At 40.9% G+C, this 17266-nt stretch overlaps 1 protein-coding gene across 2 annotated transcripts in view; it reads left to right on the forward strand.

Moving 5' to 3' along the window:
* The first annotated feature begins 167 nt into the window (after window positions 1-167).
* The window catches only part of IPMK (inositol polyphosphate multikinase), a 42656-nt gene continuing 25557 nt past the window's right edge, over window positions 168-17266 (forward strand). Inside the window, exons 1-2 of one of the 2 annotated variants that reach the window (XM_017733758.1) lie at window positions 168-2319; window positions 3974-4059. In XM_017733758.1, coding sequence (XP_017589247.1) covers window positions 2300-2319; window positions 3974-4059 — 106 coding nt within the window. In that variant the 5' untranslated portion in view covers window positions 168-2299. Of the gene's footprint in view, window positions 2320-2339; window positions 4060-17266 lie in introns of those variants that run through there. The other variant, XM_008633290.2, reaches the window with a different exon arrangement.

Here is a 17266-nt window from a genome sequence, read left to right on the forward strand (position 1 = left end):
AGGCAGGAGCGGCGCCGGGGGGGGAGGACAGGACTCGCCGCCGCCGTTCCCGAGCTCCCGCTACCGGGGCTCTGCCCGTACCTGTCCGCCGGAGGTGCCACAGCAGCGCGGAAGGTCGGTGCTGGGGCCTGGGGCAGTGCCGAGGGACCGGGGCCTCCCTGGGAAGGCCGGAGGGGGAGCCAGTCGAGCTCCCCACTGCGCACAGGCCGTGGTTGGGGCGGTGTCACCGCTGCCAAATTTCATTCTTTTGGTGCTTTTCCTAAATGTCATTAGCCTGTCAAGACGCGATAGTTATCAGGCACCTTTAAATCGAAGGACTTCTGCCTTTCAGCTTCACTTTGTCAGGCACCTTTTTAAAAGTGGGAATTCAGGTAACAGCATGCTGGTTCTCTCAGAACATATGTCAAACACGTGATTTATCTAACGGGACCACCTGAAACTGTGGCCACCAGAAACTTCAGCAAATTATTATCAAGCTATAGTTATTTTCTTGTTTATTTGATGGTAAATCTGAACCAATGGCTAGTGAGTGCTCTAATGATAGAGATACATGAGGATACAGTGTTTTTAAGTATGCCTCCACCAGCTCTAAATTTCTATTCTAATTCCATGTAGAGGAGTAAGGTGTTGGCCCTTCTGATGAAGGGGCTTTTTAACATAGGCAGTGGTCAGTGCCAAAGCAAGCAGCCGAGTTAGCGTTGCCAAATTGCATTTCTCGCCTTACCAGGATATGGCATTTGGGGCCTGTCTCTCAGCCAGGTGGAAGGTACACATCCATTCAACTTGCAGTGTGCCCTCTGAGTGTAGCTATAATGAGTACCTGCTGGCATATTGCCTTTGAACCCTGGCAGTAGGAACTGCCCCTGCTGACTAGGCCAAGGGCTGAATTACAGAACCCTGTCAGCCATCAGTGAGTGAAATTACAGCACTAATGGCACTGTGAGTTTGTCTTATCTACAGCTTGCATCCATGGTGTGCCTTGCTGCAGATAATCTCGACAGAAAAGTCATTCTTCTCTGTGCCCCTGCCAAAGGCTGAACTTCAGAACCTTTTCAGTCATCAGTGAGTGGAATTACAGCACTAAGGGCGCTGTACGTTTGTCTTATCTACAGCCTGTGTCTGTGGCATATCTTGCTGCTGATAATCTCCACAGAAAAGTAATTCTTTTCCCTTGTTCCAGCTGCAGATGGTGCAATAAAATGTAGATGGAGGTGCACTGGATCCTTGAAGGTGTATGTGTTCCTTGTTCATATATCGTAGCATGAAGTGGGATCAGGCAAAAAAAGGCTCACTTCAGGGAGAGCTTCACCTTTGGCACATCAGTCTTACTTCAGTTAGATCAAACAGCACACGTGATCATCTATATTTTGGGTGCCACTCCAATGGGTTAGGTAAAGTTAGCTCCACTGCATCTCATGGGCAAGACCAAGACATTTCTGCAGAGGTACCACCATGGTTGATGAGCTCATCTTGGAAACTGTTTTATGGTGAAGACCAAAGCTGCTCTGGTACTCACAGCTCTCATTTTTGTAACTTGATTTGCCCTTCTGTTCCCACATACAAACAGACAGAGGACTTGGAGGTATCCAAAGTATTTTTAACTTCTTTTTTTTGTTTTTAGTAAAAATACACTGTAAAATTTCTTTGCCATAGGGTTCCCTCCTCCTGAATAACCTTCCTTTTTCCTTTTGCTCCCTGTGACTGTTACTGCCTTGCAAAGAAAGGCATCTTACAGGCTCTCTGCATGCACATGTAGACGTTAGGCTTCTGTGCATTGTGACTGCCCTTTTGTTGAATGCTGTGTGCAGTAGTGCTTCCCCCAGGTAAATCATGTGTAGTAAGTAATGACTTTGGGTTGTGTCTTAATTTCGTAGACAGGTAGAGATAGTCAGAAGCTGGTGGGATATGCCACCTTATAGAGCCTCCTGCACCTGGCTATGGTTTGGTGCCTGTACCTGCAAAGTGCTTGGGGTCCCTAAGCCATTAGTGGGATTCTGTAGCTAAAGGGGCCATTCTTCTTCAGAGTGACTTGCTTGCTCATTTCAGAATGGTAGCAAGCTTTGCATCCACAGCCAGAGAGAAATGTTTGTGAGATATTTCAGGGTTTTATTTTCAACATAGTTCTGTTGATTCTTCACAAATGTTATGTTGCTTTTTCATATATTGAAACAGTACTCTTCCCTGTCTGTGCTGAAAAACCCCAGGAAGCCTACAAGAAACCCATGACCAACATCCATATGTTAGTATGATCTACAGGTGATGGTATCTCTGCTTCTTGTTGTAGATCAGAGGGAAGGTTATGGAGTTTACATCTTTGTGGTGAGTGTTGAAATATGACTCTGGTTTTCAGGCCTACCCCAGACTCAGTGACAGAGTAGTGCACTAGGTGCTCTAGTCTGTCAAGAATGCAAAGAATGAGGGAACTTTGGATGTCAGTTTATATTAAACTCTTCAAGTAATATATATCAACCCAATAGTGTATGGATTCTGTTTCCAGGAATCTTTGCCTGGTCTTTCTGCCTTGTAGATTGTCTGCTTATCAAAGCCAAAATACAGATTTTTGAGGAGCATGTGTTATAAACCCTATTTTTATGTTGTGATTGTTAATAATTCACATATAGAACATGTGCCATTCAAGTACTTGGTGCACTTTGCAGAGTGGTTTTCAGCACGTGCAAAAGGATACAGGGAGGGGGAACACAAGCTGCCATGTCTTGAAGATGTGGTAGCTGCATATGTTGTGTGGCAATATTTTTCCAGTTTTGGAAAGTATATAAAATCCAACTTTAGCAAGAAACATGACTTCAGAGCTGTTTTACACAAATTTTAAAAGCAAATCTTTGGCATAGCCACCTATTGAGACAACTATTCTAAGTCTGGTGGTTGTTTTAAAGTAAATGTCTTGGTCTCTAAAGATTTTGTTTAGTTTCTAAGCCTGCACAACAGAGCCCATTCATAGATGATTGTTTTTAAGAGGTGAAAAACACAATTGCTGTTACAACTGCAAACTCTCTTTGGGATGCAAAGCTCCTGGCTCATTTTTCTGTTTTCTCACGTGGTAAGTTGAAAATAGAACCTATTTTGGATACGGTTGACGTTTTTGTTACCCTTCTAAGCAAAATAAATTACTGTCTGAAAAGCTAGAAATTAATCCTAGGAGAAAATTTCTTTTCCAGAAGTGGGTTTATGGTTTTCCCTTGCACTGGATCTGTACTTGCATCACAGTACACATTTCAGAGGAATGCAGTTACTTTTCTCCATTCTTGCCTACATCCATCTCTTGAATATCCTCAGATACTCAGTTGCATTTCTTCTGCAGGTATTCAGAAATACTGGTGACTGGAGAGTCATTAAGGCTGTTTCATGAGGGTATTTTGCAGGGTTTTTTTGTGCAGGCTCAATGAAGGTGTTGTCTGGCTGAGATAAAATTCTGTTCTGTAATTATGGGTGATACAAATAGTAGCATCTGATAGCTTGGAGTGCTGTAGGGGTGCTACTTCTTGTAATAAAGACATACTCTTTCTGTGCCACTAGTATAGATGTCCATCCACAGGACATTTATTTCTGTTCTAGTAGTGCATTGAATGTGGTACTCCTTTAACGTCTTGGCATTGTTGGAAAACAATTTATGAATTATTTAAAAAGGGAGTGTCTGTGTAATCTTTTTTAGTTACTTATGGGGTTTTTGGGAGTGGAACTTTTAGTGTCAAATCTCGTTACTGTGTGGGCCTTGGGCAGAACTACACCCAGGAAATCATTCAATGGCTAGAAATAAGAGGAGTGCAAGCAAACCTCTGCTAAGGGTTATGTGTAGGAGCTGACAATTTTGTCTCTGCTGTGTGTGCCATGGAAGCAGTACATCTTTTCAATAGGCTGTCCTTGATGGTGAAATCACTATTTCTGGGGAAAAAGAAGGCAAAAGGAAAGCTGTGCCTCTTAAAACTAAGCCCTGAAGGAAATGCGTCTCTTCTAGGTATACTGCAGCATCCAGATGGGACAGTCCTGAAGCAGTTGCAGCCACCACCTCGTGGTCCCAGGGAGCAAGAGTTCTACAACAAGGTGAGGGTCCCACAGTGTGGAGGAGGCTGGCTTACTCCAGGTGAAATGATGGGTGTGCTTCCTGTAGAAGAACATCCTTATCGTTGCAGTTGGGAAAGTACAACCTGGATACCCTGCCATGGTATCTGTGTGCTCTCTAGAACTTTCTGCTCTTTGCATGTCAGTCCCCATGCCAGACCTACTTCACTCACAGGATTTAAGCTTGTTCATGGGACAGCAAACTTTCGCAGCATCTAAGATTTTATTGAAAAGCCTTATCTCGCATCTGTGTTTAAGGGGTTGTATGTTTGATCCCAAATTTCTCATGTAGCCGAGTCTCAAAATTGCTTACATCTAAATTTAGCATGTTTTATGCTTCTGCCTAGTCTGGTTTACTGCTAGAAGTATTGCTCTGTTCACTGTATTAAAACTCAGCTCCTTTAAAAAGTCAATAAAAATCAAAACTCTCCAGTTGTTTTAACTTCAGTTGTATTTTTCCTACTGCTCATCTTCAGTTTGCTTTATCAGTAACTTTAACAGCACAGACCAAGAAAGCTGTTGTTTTCGTGTAAACAGTTTCTAGAGTTTCTGTACAGTTTCTGTACTGTCCTACCTGCCTGTGATAGTCTGTCATGTGGTTTTCCTATGTCAGATTGATATGCCATGCCTTTCCGTGGCTTATTAGGTATGAAGAACTATAGAAATCTTCACGCTCGGTGTAAGAGGAGTCTTGAGACACTTGTGGTGTTTGGCTTGGATTTTGGTCGGTTGTTTTCTTTTTCCCTGAAAGGGTATTTATTTAAGTTACCAAAAGACCTTGTGGATTTTGTGGAAATGTCTCACATACACAAACTAAGCAAGGTGCTTTAAGTGAACCGTGTGTTTGCATACTAGCATTATTTGATAATTCTCATGATGGGACAAAACAGCAGGTCTTCAGTTACTAGGAGCCAGTTAAATGTAAATACTTTTCTGAGTTTCTCTGTGACTCTCATTGAGATGAGGATAAGAAATATGCCGTCCAGCCTAAGTGGTAACTTGAGTAGAAGGAGAAAGCTTGAACAGACTCCTTTGGGCACCATGCTGCTTGCTGTGCTGTAAAATCCTGAGGCAGAGACAGTAACATGCTGTCCCTGCCTAAAGCCAGCAGGCAAGAGGGGTAAGTTCAAACACTGCTTGGACATGAACTCTCCACATCAGAGACTTTATAATTTTGCCTGTTTAAGCTTAGACACATGTGACAAGCCGTGAGCAAGACCCTGGGCAAAGTCTTTGAGAAAGGTGTGTCTCTGTTAGTGTGCTTGTTACCGTGCTGTGAAGAAGTCAGGTCTCAATGCTAGTAACTTGCAAAGTAAGCTTCTATTCTGTCTTCTAAGGCCTTGCTGGGTTGCTTCCAACACTGAAGTTTTTTGGTTATAAGCTGTCTTGGAAGCGGGTTGGGCAATTCTTGAAAAATAACAGAGAAAGGGAAAGGTATAGGCATGATTAGTTGTGTGCGGACTAGAAGGCCTTTTAGTGGGAGAAGGGAAGGAGAGCAAATACATGTGTGTTGTGTAGGTGAAAGTACAGGAGAAAGGTCTTGGGGATTTGTTGCTTTTCAATTATTAACTGCTATCATGTTTGCTCTCAGGCAAGAACTGTCTGATGTGGGCTATAGACATCTAAGCACTACATATTGTTGTTATAGGATGATGATTGCTCTGGGTTGGGAGGTTCTGGGTAAAGTACAGATTCACATGCAGTTTGTGCTGATCCAGTAGCTCATTGCTGCCAAAAGGGAAATGCCTTTCTTCCCATTCCTGCCATTTACCTTGCACCATGATGGTGCTTTTTGGACATTTATGAACTGATTTGACAATTTAAAAGATGGCAGAACTTCCTTGTCTTGATAGTCTTCTGGCAGATTAGGTGACTAAGCTGACAAGCAGTGGGAACAACAGCAAGGCTGCCCTGCTCTGGTGACTGAGTTCAACCCATCTTGTGGGCTATAATCAAAGAGACATCACCTTGGAGAAGGCTGATGAGCCTCCAGAGATTGAGGGAAGGAGAATTTTACCACTCCTTAAGACAGAGAGTTGTTTGAAAGGTGGCCAGGTACAGGAGATGGTGAGAAGCAGTACAGAAATGAAACAAGTGAAATAAGACTGATGAGTCCCAAGCTCTCACTTTGGCAGGGCAAAACAGCAGGTTGGTTGGTAAGATCAAAGCTGAAGGTTGTCCATTAGTATATGTGGATTAATTGTGACTCTTTTTTTTTTTTTCCTTTTTAAATTTCTGCTCCTGTTTTTTCATATGTGCTTAGAACTGTTTTGTCTGTAGGTAGGTGAGTTACTGCTCCCTTTGCATCCTACCTTATGCTAGCATGAATGAAAATTAGTGCCTCAGTACCTGGGTAAGAAACAAGGGGGTTATCTTCCCTTCTGGAACAGCACATCTCCTCATGTGAAGTAACTGAGAAGCTGTGTAGTTAATGGTAGCAAGAAGATGAGCGTGTCTCAGTTTCAGCTGCATGAGTCAGCTGGAGAGCAGCTATTGCAGAGCTGAAGCAGAAGTGTCTTCCAAGAACCAGGAAGTGGTATTTCAGTGTCCGGTCCTAGTGCTTGTGAGCTGAAGGCTGCAGGGAATGTGTCGTGATAGAAGATAATGAGGCATTAAGAGACAAGTTTGACTATAACTCTAATATATTTAATGTGATACCAGGTAGATATTATCATCTGTTTGGACCAAGAAAGTCTTCTGTAACTGCTGGATTTGCTTGCAGCTTGATGTGTGAACTTGACAGAGGTAAAAGTCTGTGTCAGTAAATCACCAAATGTTTTTTCCCTTGCTGTTTATTGATGGCTTATTTTTTGTTGAGCATGAAGGTAGCTACTTACCAGTAGAGCCCAAACAAAATGGGCTTTTGTTTTGGAATGGAAACTTGAGCAAGACATGTACTGCAAAATATTAATAAGTGATCCACAACCTGCTCAGAAGTGATTGGCAGCTGAAATTTGGAAGAATTTCACAGGTCTTTGTCAAATCTGGAAAACTGCTGAAGTAATTCCTACTTGGGCTGTTTTCCTCATACTATGTTTTCAGCTTAGCAGTTGAGAAAAAATACAGGTCTTCTTTTGTAAGAGATTATTTCACCAAGTAAACCAAACTTTTATCTACTACAGCACTATGTCTCATTCTCTACTGCTAGGGAAGGGGCTTGCTATGTGTTACAAGGGAGGGGAAAAACACAGCATGACAAGATTATCATGAGTACCTTCTATGATAAAACATAGTAGAACAATGAGCTGTTTGTACTGGTTGTTAATAGCTTACTGTGCACTGCTTAGCTTCTCATTGGAATGTGACTTTCTACCTGTAATGTCCACTTGCTACTGAGTTCTGTAAATCTGAGTAATTATCAAATCAAAATAGTAAGTTCTAAATTTGGTTCCTGCAAACTCACTTTCTGTACCTGAGGACATGAACTCCTTACAAACATTGCCTGCATAACCATGGAATGTTTTAGTAGTTATTTTGGTGCCCTTATTTGTGTGAAAAAAATACGAGGTTTTTTTAACCTTGAATAGCTACAAAATACTTTGTTTTCAATAGGTGTGAGCAGCAAGAGGATGAAACTAATTGAAGTATAAGGGTTGTGTTTATTTAAGGGCTATCTATACCGCTGATCAGTTGTTTCTGTGTAATGGCAAGGCTCTGTGAGAACATGTAGGTGGAGGTACTCCAAAGGACTATTTTTAAAGGGGTTTTGGAAGGGAGCAGTATACAGTGATGTGGGAACAGGGAAATAGTATTGTTTGAAAATGTAGTCTTCTCAATTAAAGACTCTAAATTGGTAAAAGGCAGTGTGAGATTATGGTAGGTTGCCTATGCAAGCATGCTAAGGAATCCACAGAAGTAGCCTGCTCCTCAGTGTGTTTTGGGATTTGGCTTCAGCCTGCTTTATGCCAGGGCTCATTTATCCGTGCTGAAATGGTCTGATTTAGTTCAGCAGTGTTGAGAGAAGGAGGAAGCCTATCAGCCCTCCTACTGTGATCTGTTGTGCCAGCTGAGTTGAAAAATGTGAGAATAGAGTCCTTTGAAAAGGTTAGTGCAGGCACTGTATGAGGTAACCTGCTGCTTAGCTGTATGTGGAGCTCCTGTCTCAGCCATTCCAGGCTGTACCCCAGAGCACTCTGTGCTAGCATAGCTCTGTCTTCGCATTTCAGAGCTCTCCAGCATAGGGCTTTCCTTAGTTTGTCATGTCAAGAATGCAGCATTGCAGAAACTGTTGTCCTGTAGAGAGGGAGAATGCTGGAATGTCAGGCATTAAATAGGGCAGCTGCTTTTGTGGGCACTAAAGGAGAGAGATTGGGCTCCAAGGAAGGGACTCTGCCTGGCTCAGGTGAGGAAGGACATTGACCTCTTTGAGTGAGTCCAGAGGAGGCCTCCTGGATGATGAGAGGGCTGGAGCACCTCTGCACCTCAGCTGGGAGAATTGGGATTGTTCAGCCTGGAGAAGAGAAGGCTCTTGGGAGAGCTTGCATCCCCTTCCAGTTCCTAAAGGGGCTCCAAGAGAGCCTGGAGAGGGACTTTGGACAAGGGCCTTGAGGGACAGGACAAGGGGGAATGGCTTTCCACTGACAGAGGGCCGGGTTAGATGAGATATTGGGAGGAAATTCTTCCACTGTGCGAGTGCTGAGGCCCTGGCACAGGTTGCCCAGAGAAGCTGTGGCTGCCCCATCCCTGGAAGTATTCAAGGCCAGGCTGGACAGGACTTAGAGCAACCTGGGATAGTGGAAGGTGTCCATCCCCACGGGGATGGAACAAGATGGTCTTTAAGGTCCTTTCCAACCCAAACTAGTCTGTGATTCTATGAAAACTGAGGAAGAGAGAATTTACAGTTGTTGTTATCTTTGCGACTGTGGTTTCCTACAGGCTGTGTGTGAAGCATGAAGAGATGGAGTGTTTCCTAATGTTCAGTAGAACAAGAGAAGGTTGCTGAACTGTTTTGAAATGACTACTTTCACTTCTGATCTTGGCATTCACTCAGTGCAATTGTAAACCTGTTACTCTGTGTAGCTGTTCTGAGCATGGCCTACTGAAGTTTGAAGTTTGCTAATGTAGCAGCTAATAAACTGGGATTTTATGCTTAACAGATCAATAAATGTTCCTGTAAACTTTCATTTGAATTGCCCTTCAGTTTTCCTGCAGTGACTGTGTGACACTTGGGTATATGTAGTACACCTTCCCTCCTCATGCTGCCTGCCAAAAACTGTCCTGAGAAAGCTCCTGCAGCATGGACAGCTTCAGTGGGTACCTTCTTTTTTCTTTTTTCTTTTTTCTTTTTTCTTTTTTCTTTTTTCTTTTTTCTTTTTTCTTTTTTCTTTTTTCTTTTTTCTTTTTTCTTTTTTCTTTTTTCTTTTTTCTTTTTTCTTTTTTCTTTTTTCTTTTTTCTTTTTTCTTTTTTCTTTTTTCTTTTTTCTTTTTTCTTTTTTCTTTTTTCTTTTTTCTTTTTTCTTTTTTCTTTTTTCTTTTTTCTTTTTTCTTTTTTCTTTTTTCTTTTTTCTTTTTTCTTTTTTCTTTTTTCTTTTTTCTTTTTTCTTTTTTCTTTTTTCTTTTTTCTTTTTTCTTTTTTCTTTTTTCTTTTTTCTTTTTTCTTTTTTCTTTTTTCTTTTTTCTTTTTTCTTTTTTCTTTTTTCTTTTTTCTTTTTTCTTTTTTCTTTTTTCTTTTTTCTTTTTTCTTTTTTCTTTTTTCTTTTTTCTTTTTTCTTTTTTCTTTTTTCTTTTTTCTTTTTTCTTTTTTCTTTTTTCTTTTTTCTTTTTTCTTTTTTCTTTTTTCTTTTTTCTTTTTTCTTTTTTCTTTTTTCTTTTTTCTTTTTTCTTTTTTCTTTTTTCTTTTTTCTTTTTTCTTTTTTCTTTTTTCTTTTTTCTTTTTTCTTTTTTCTTTTTTCTTTTTTCTTTTTTCTTTTTTCTTTTTTCTTTTTTCTTTTTTCTTTTTTCTTTTTTCTTTTTTCTTTTTTCTTTTTTCTTTTTTCTTTTTTCTTTTTTCTTTTTTCTTTTTTCTTTTTTCTTTTTTCTTTTTTCTTTTTTCTTTTTTCTTTTTTCTTTTTTCTTTTTTCTTTTTTCTTTTTTCTTTTTTCTTTTTTCTTTTTTCTTTTTTCTTTTTTCTTTTTTCTTTTTTCTTTTTTCTTTTTTCTTTTTTCTTTTTTCTTTTTTCTTTTTTCTTTTTTCTTTTTTCTTTTTTCTTTTTTCTTTTTTCTTTTTTCTTTTTTCTTTTTTCTTTTTTCTTTTTTCTTTTTTCTTTTTTCTTTTTTCTTTTTTCTTTTTTCTTTTTTCTTTTTTCTTTTTTCTTTTTTCTTTTTTCTTTTTTCTTTTTTCTTTTTTCTTTTTTCTTTTTTCTTTTTTCTTTTTTCTTTTTTCTTTTTTCTTTTTTCTTTTTTCTTTTTTCTTTTTTCTTTTTCTCCAGTGTCTAATTTTAATTAGTATTTCAGTAGCTTCAGGCATCGCAGAAGACTTGTGGTGGCTTCTCCCCCTCTCCATGGCATAAAATCAAGCCAACAGTCTGAAAGATGGGTTTTGGCCTGAATAGGCACAGAATTGCAAGAACTGACTTACAAGGCTCAGCTCTCTTTCAGCCTATGTAGCACAAATCATGATAAGGCAGCCTGTGTTCCATAGACTATTCTCTGCTACTGACAGGAAAGGAAAGGGATTGGGGAGGCAAAGTATGTCTTGTTTCAGGATCAGTTATCCTATTTTGTAAGCTCAGTTAAGTGCTTTTATACTCTTGATTTAGATGATTATCCTCGGCTGAAAAAAGAGCGGATGATGGCCATTGTGCTGCTGTTGCGTACTAAAATATCCTTATCCTGTGATCACGTCTCCAGCTAAGGTTTCAATTTTCAGTCTTGCATGGACAAAAATATAGGATGCATGGTTTTCTTAACATCTTATTTTGGAGATGCAATGCCTTGCCCATGCCTTTCTTTACTACTGCATTTGGAGCTGTAGCTCAAAAGGATCTTTGGCTGTGTACATCTGGATCTGCTGCATTGGACAGCAGAGATACTGGTATTGAAGTGTACAAATTACCTATTGGGAAACATAGGAAACATGTTCTGATGCAGTTCATTCCTGCCCTCGGCATCATTCCTCCTGCTGAGGAACTGTCTAGAAGGCATCCTGTTTTGCTGGGGAAATGAGCAAACCAGCATGTGAAATTGCCTCTAAACCATGAGGCCTGGGCATATTTAATAAAAAGAAGGACACACAGTAATTCTTAACTAATGAGAAGAAAATGGCTTTTTGACAAAGTTGTGAAATACTGGCAGCTGGTATTCAGATCTTTTCTCACATGAGTTGTCTAAGAGAGATGAAGGATAAGGTGTAGCTGTAAGAATCTGCTGAGTTCCTATTACTGTTCTATAAATATGTTTTTTTGTACTTCACTATTAAATGACTAGACAGTAAGACTTAGGAAAATATGGCAGATTTTTGTGGTTCTTGCACTCTGCAGCAAAAACAAGTTTGGAAGAAACACACCACACAGCAGAAAGTTAACCTAGAAGGGTCTGGTGAGCATCTCTTTCCCATGCTCTTTGAAGATTGTGTGTCACAGAATAAAATACAACCTACTTTAATAAATCTAAGAAACGTTTTAAAAAGGGAGACAGTAAAAGGCCATTGTTGCAATTTGATGCAGTTGCGGAACTACTGGGTGGAGTTGGTAACAGACTGAGTAGTCTACAGTCTATGACATACAAATAAGCAGGAAGAAAATCCAGTTCTCTTAGCAACCTGATTTTGAGGAATATTCCTTACCAAGAGTAGATCTGGTTAAAAATAAAGTGAAAATGCATAGTTGCAAAGTGCATAGTATGTTAAATTGAATTAAGACACAGCACAGTGCTCCTGCTCTGCTGGAAGGTCATGCAAGTGCTTTTTCAGACTGGATCAAATACTGTTTAGACTTCTGTTACGAATGTTTCAGAATATGGATCAACTTACTAATACATGTTGATGTTACACAGAAAATACTTTGTTCATTATAAGTTCATTTAAAAGTAAGATATGGTTGGTGAGCTGCCAGAATGAGATTGAGGAACGTGTAGGTTGCCTACTTGAAAGGAAAACAAAATAAATTCAGTCTCCAAAAAGAATTCTAGTTTCCAGATTAAAAAAAACCCAAACAGGCTTGTAATATGAGAATATTGTTGCTGATGATGCGCTGGAGGGAAGGGGTGCCATCCTGGGGAACCTTGACAGGCTTGAGAAGTGGGCCAATGGAAACTTCATGGAGCTCAACAGAGAGAAGTGCAGGGTCCTGCACCTGGGTCAGGGCAATCCCAGACACACTGACAGCTTGGATGGAGAAGGGATTGAGAGCAGCCTTGGGAGAAGGACTTGGGGGTGATGGTTGTTAAAAAGCTCACCATGAGCTGTCAGTGAGGGCTCCCAGCCCAGAAAGCCAATGGAATCCTGGGCTGCATCCAAAGGAGCATGGCCAGCAGGTTGAGGGAGGGGATTCTCCCCCTCTACTCTGCTCTTGTGAGACCCCACCTGGAGCACTGCACACAGTTCTGATGTCCCCAACATGAGAAGGACATGGAACTGCTGAAGCAGGTCCAGAGAAGGCCATGAAGTTCCTGAGGGGACTGGATCACCTCCCTTCTGAGGACATGTTGAGAGAGCTGGGGCTGTTCAGCCTGGAGAAGACAAGGTTGTATGGAGACCTCACAGCACCTTCCAGTATCTCAAGGGGGCTCCAGGTAACCAGACAGGGACCCTGCATCAGGAACTGGAATGACAGGACAAGGAGTAATTGGTACAAATTGAAAGAGGGCAAATTTAGGCTGGATATTAGGAGAAAGTCCTTTACTGTCAGGGTGGTGCGATACCGGAACAGGTTGCCCAGGGAGGTTGTAGGTTTCCCAAACCTGACAGTGTTCAAGAACGGGTTGGACAAGGCCTTGAGCAACCTGATCTAGTGAAAGGTGTCCCTGCCTATGGCCAGGGGTTTGGGACTAGATGATCTTTAAGGTTCCTTCCAACCCTTAACATCCAGTGATTCTGCGATTCTATAAATGGCAGTTAAAATGGAGTGCCTTGGCTTGGCACATGGGCAGTGAGCCAGCTTAAGGTGCTCAGGAGGCTGTGGGGCCAGCTGTACGCTGTCACTGCTGCAGGAGAGGGCATGGAAATGTGTGTGGGACTGTGGTAGTGCTGTCTCTGAGTGACTGAACCTGCCATCAGTCTGTACCAGCATGGTAGTTGCTGCAGTACAGTCTTTCTGTGGGCTGCCTCTTGCAGTCCTAGGAAAAACAAGCCAACATATGTCTGTCAGGACTTGGTTCCCATTTCTATCTCTTTGAAATGTAAAATTAAATTCTGCTTATTTAAGTGTCATTGCTTCAGGATTCCTCCCAACTCTTATTCTCTCCTTCTCCTCTGTGCAAATATTCAGCTGGGACCAGATTGCTTTCTGGGAAGAAAAAAAAAAAAAAAAAGAGTAAGGCTGAATGTTCTCAGAAAGTGGGACAGCCATAATAGACTTCCCTTTTGTTGTATTGTTCTACCATTCCACTTTCATTAATTTCAGTGATAATTTAAGCTTGAATAGTTGGAGCTGCTTAAAAAAATTACTCTTGGGGCAGAGAGTTTGTGTTAAAACCCTCTGGCTTCTGGCTTCGCCCACTCACTTTTGGGTCTTTGAGCCTGGATGTGGTGGTGGGTTCTGACAAGGTCTGTGTCTTCCCTCAAAATCCCAAGCAGTATTCATGTTGCACCACATAGTGCATTGCAGTAACAGAGCTGCCTTTTGGCACAGTAGTTCCATATATAGAAGATAGATGAGAAAACTGGTTGTACTGTACTTCTGCAAGAGAGTAGTACTTGACTTTCTGCCTTGAAATTCACTGGATCTCACTGCCTGCTGGTAGCTTGAACTTTGCAGTGGGTAACTTCAGGTCAGCATCTCTCCAGCTCTATTGGTTGTGTTGTCAAAGAAGAAATCAAAAATAAGAATGGGAGAAATATTTAGTGTGTTAAAATTGAAACTTCCTTATCAGATGACCGATGGTAGTATGTCTTAACCATTTTTTTAGTCTGTGTTCTCTTTGTTTTGGCCTCTAGTGGAGAGTACCTAATGTGAATCTGCTCCAGTTTGTTGTACATGCACGTTGACATAACTGAACTGAATTCTAGTTATATTATGGAGTAGAGACCTTGATCTGCAATATGCCATGTATTTTTTGACTAATCACCTAAGAGTCTCATAACCTATTTAAGAGGTTGCTTAACAGGTATTTGTGATGGTAACAACCCCTACATTTTCCTGAGTATCTTTAACAATTGTCTTTGACTTCAGAGTTCTCTTAAGTTCGCTGAAGACTCCATCTCCTATGCAGTTGAAGCTGAACATAATACCTGGCTGTGATAGTTGTGAACACAGGAGAGGCTGAAGGGCAAGAGAAAGCTCAGCTCTATGGAAAGAGATTGGTGATGAAACATTATCTCTAATTTTGCAATTTTGACAAAGAGGGCTCTTATGCCCACTACCCTGCTCTATGCACAGTGGGGTGACTTGCAGAAATTGTAGGGAAGTGTGGGTAAAGTAAGCAACTTAAACTTGGTTTGCTGTTAATCTTTAGTTGCCCAGGAATCTTGTGGGATGAAAGATTAGATGGGAGTTTGCTGTCTTGTGAACCCTTTTTAACTTATGATGGAGTATGGCCAAATGCCTGCTTATGTCTTTCAAAATGCTTTACTGCCTTGCCTCTGTAGTAAGTGGTTATTGGAAAGAAAGTGGGGAGGGACTGGAGGATCTGTTAAGCTTAGCTCTGACCGTTTTGGAGCAACTTGCTGCAAATGATGCCTGTGGCTCTTACTTGCAGCTACTCTGTGGTATTTGTTTAATGTTGCTGCTGATGGCTGTGCCTGACTGCAGCCTTTTGGCTGGTTCTCTTGGCTGCTGAAGTTTTGAAGCTGTGCCACGCCCTCAAAATGGGTTAGGATTTGCTTTGTCTCTTTTAAAAATGTCTCTTCTAAAAGCCTGGGGCTTCAAATCTTGCTAGGGTCAAGCCTAAATTGGACTATGTAAAATGTGAAAGTGGATGAAATAAGACCTGCTGGGTTTTTGGCATTCTTAGAGAATGACTTGTTGATACACATGACCAAATAAAGTGTTTCTTTGGGAGATGTTTGAGGCTTATTTTCACAGCCTTCATTTTTTAGAAGGTAAGATGGCCAACCCCTTACTATAATGTGGGTTTTTTTTCCTGACTCCTGAAAGACTTTTGACTTTGTCAACAGTGTGTGCCATCTTTACTTGAAAATTCATTTATGTGATCAGATTGTGGGAATAGGTCCTCATTTGCTTTAAACATTCTTTCTTTCTGTAGGTATTTGCAGTGAAAATCATTGTTATCTCATTAATACAGCTGCATATAAGATAGTAAATTAAGCAATTTGGTATAATAGAATTTAGTGTAACTACATTCACAAATATTTAACTTCTGAAGTTATTCTGGTATGAGATTTTGAATATAAGTAGAGCTGGCTCAATGCCAGTTATTTTTGTGGAAACAAGTTCTGTGGACACACGTGTCAAACCATGATGGTACCACTTCAAAAAAAGGCCAGGGCTGTCTGAGTTGTAGAGCCAAGCAGGTATGAATTGCTAAAATCACAGCTGCTGTTTCAACCTCAATTTTTTGACCCTTGCACGTGCCTGGTGTAACTGGCTGATGTAAGAGCCCGGAGGGAAATGCAGTGTGTGCTCAAGTAATTAAAGTCTATGATATATCAACGGAAGAGGGAATTAAGGTTGCACTATCATCTGTAAATCTTGCATTTGCTAATTTAAACACATGATTTAGCTGCATTAACTTCTCAAAAAAAAGTCTCAAATCCCATACTGGACACCAAATTATCTGCCTGATGTTGGCAGCTGGCTCTGTGTCCTGAGACTCTGCAGGCCGTAGTGCTGCTGCCTTTTAGGGACAATTTTTGATAGCTTTGGCAACAAAGAAAGGTGATACTTCAGACTGATATACCTACTCTGACATTTGAAGTTTCCTACTCAAATAGCTTTAAAATACATATTCTTTCAAACTAACTCTTGAATGTACTTTAGAAATTCTCTATAGATTACTTTTCTGTCAAAGTGGTATTTTGAGGACAGGTCTGTACTGCCAGAACTAGTTTCCTGTTGAAATTTTACTTGTTTTACTCTGCCTCTCTCATTTATGTCATCAGCTAGTATTTAGAAAAAAACCCTGAATGTTGTGTTTTAAATAAAGAAAAGAATGTTCCTGTTGTCCTAAGCAGCCCCTGTTTGTATTAAAAACAGATGAATCTGTTACAAGAAACCCCAGAGTATACTTTGGATTAAACACTTAGGGATGGTAAATTTGCCTTGGAATTAAAAAGTCCTGCATGACTGGAAATTATGACTTCCTGGTGTCTATTAGACTATCTGAGCTGCCACAGAACATACCTGGAGCTTATTCCTCCTGTGAGTTTGTGGCTGTAATTTGTAATGGTCATGTTGTGAGCTCTCCAAATGTCAGCATCCTGTTTACTTGCTTTTCTGGAGACATTTTATGTCTCCAGTCTGTGCTATTGAAAGAATGTAGCCTGTGATAATTAGCAGGGATAACTCCCCAGGCTGAGCTGACATGGTGTTGTTTTGCATTTCTTGATTTATTGGATAAAGTTGTTATATACTGTAAGGAAGAAATTGCTTGTATTTGTCAGTGTTTGCTGGAGAAATTGACCTCCATTGTTACATTAAAAAAAAAAGAAAAAACAGCACTGTTTCTTGAAATAAAATTGGAATATTGCTGATGTAAGCAAAAATCTAATGGTTTATTTATTAAGGTTTTTCTGAGGTAAGGTGTCATAGGTTAGCAAGCATAGTCCCGGAAGGGACGTCCTTGCTAAGGGGTGCTTACAGTTTCCTCTGGGAACTGATAGAACCTATCAGCTGGCCAGTTTGAATATGGACAATTCTCTAAGCCACTTAAAGTTGTGATCACCTCTGTGATCCACATTTAAGAATAGGCAAACTCCCCCTCCAAGCTCTCTCTCGTTTCCGGCGCTGGGACAGGTGGCTGCGGGCCCCGTGTGGGGGCCAGTGGGCCCGGCCCAGGCCCTGCTCGGGCCAGGCTGGGCTGGGCCACGGCCATCCTGAAGCCATGGACCTGTTCCAGCCGTGGAACCCCCCCCCCTGCCTCGCCACGGGCAGCCC

This window comes from Corvus brachyrhynchos, unplaced genomic scaffold (assembly GCF_000691975.1).
Source record: "Corvus brachyrhynchos isolate BGI_N302 unplaced genomic scaffold, ASM69197v1 scaffold334, whole genome shotgun sequence".
Lineage (NCBI taxonomy): Eukaryota > Metazoa > Chordata > Aves > Passeriformes > Corvidae > Corvus > Corvus brachyrhynchos.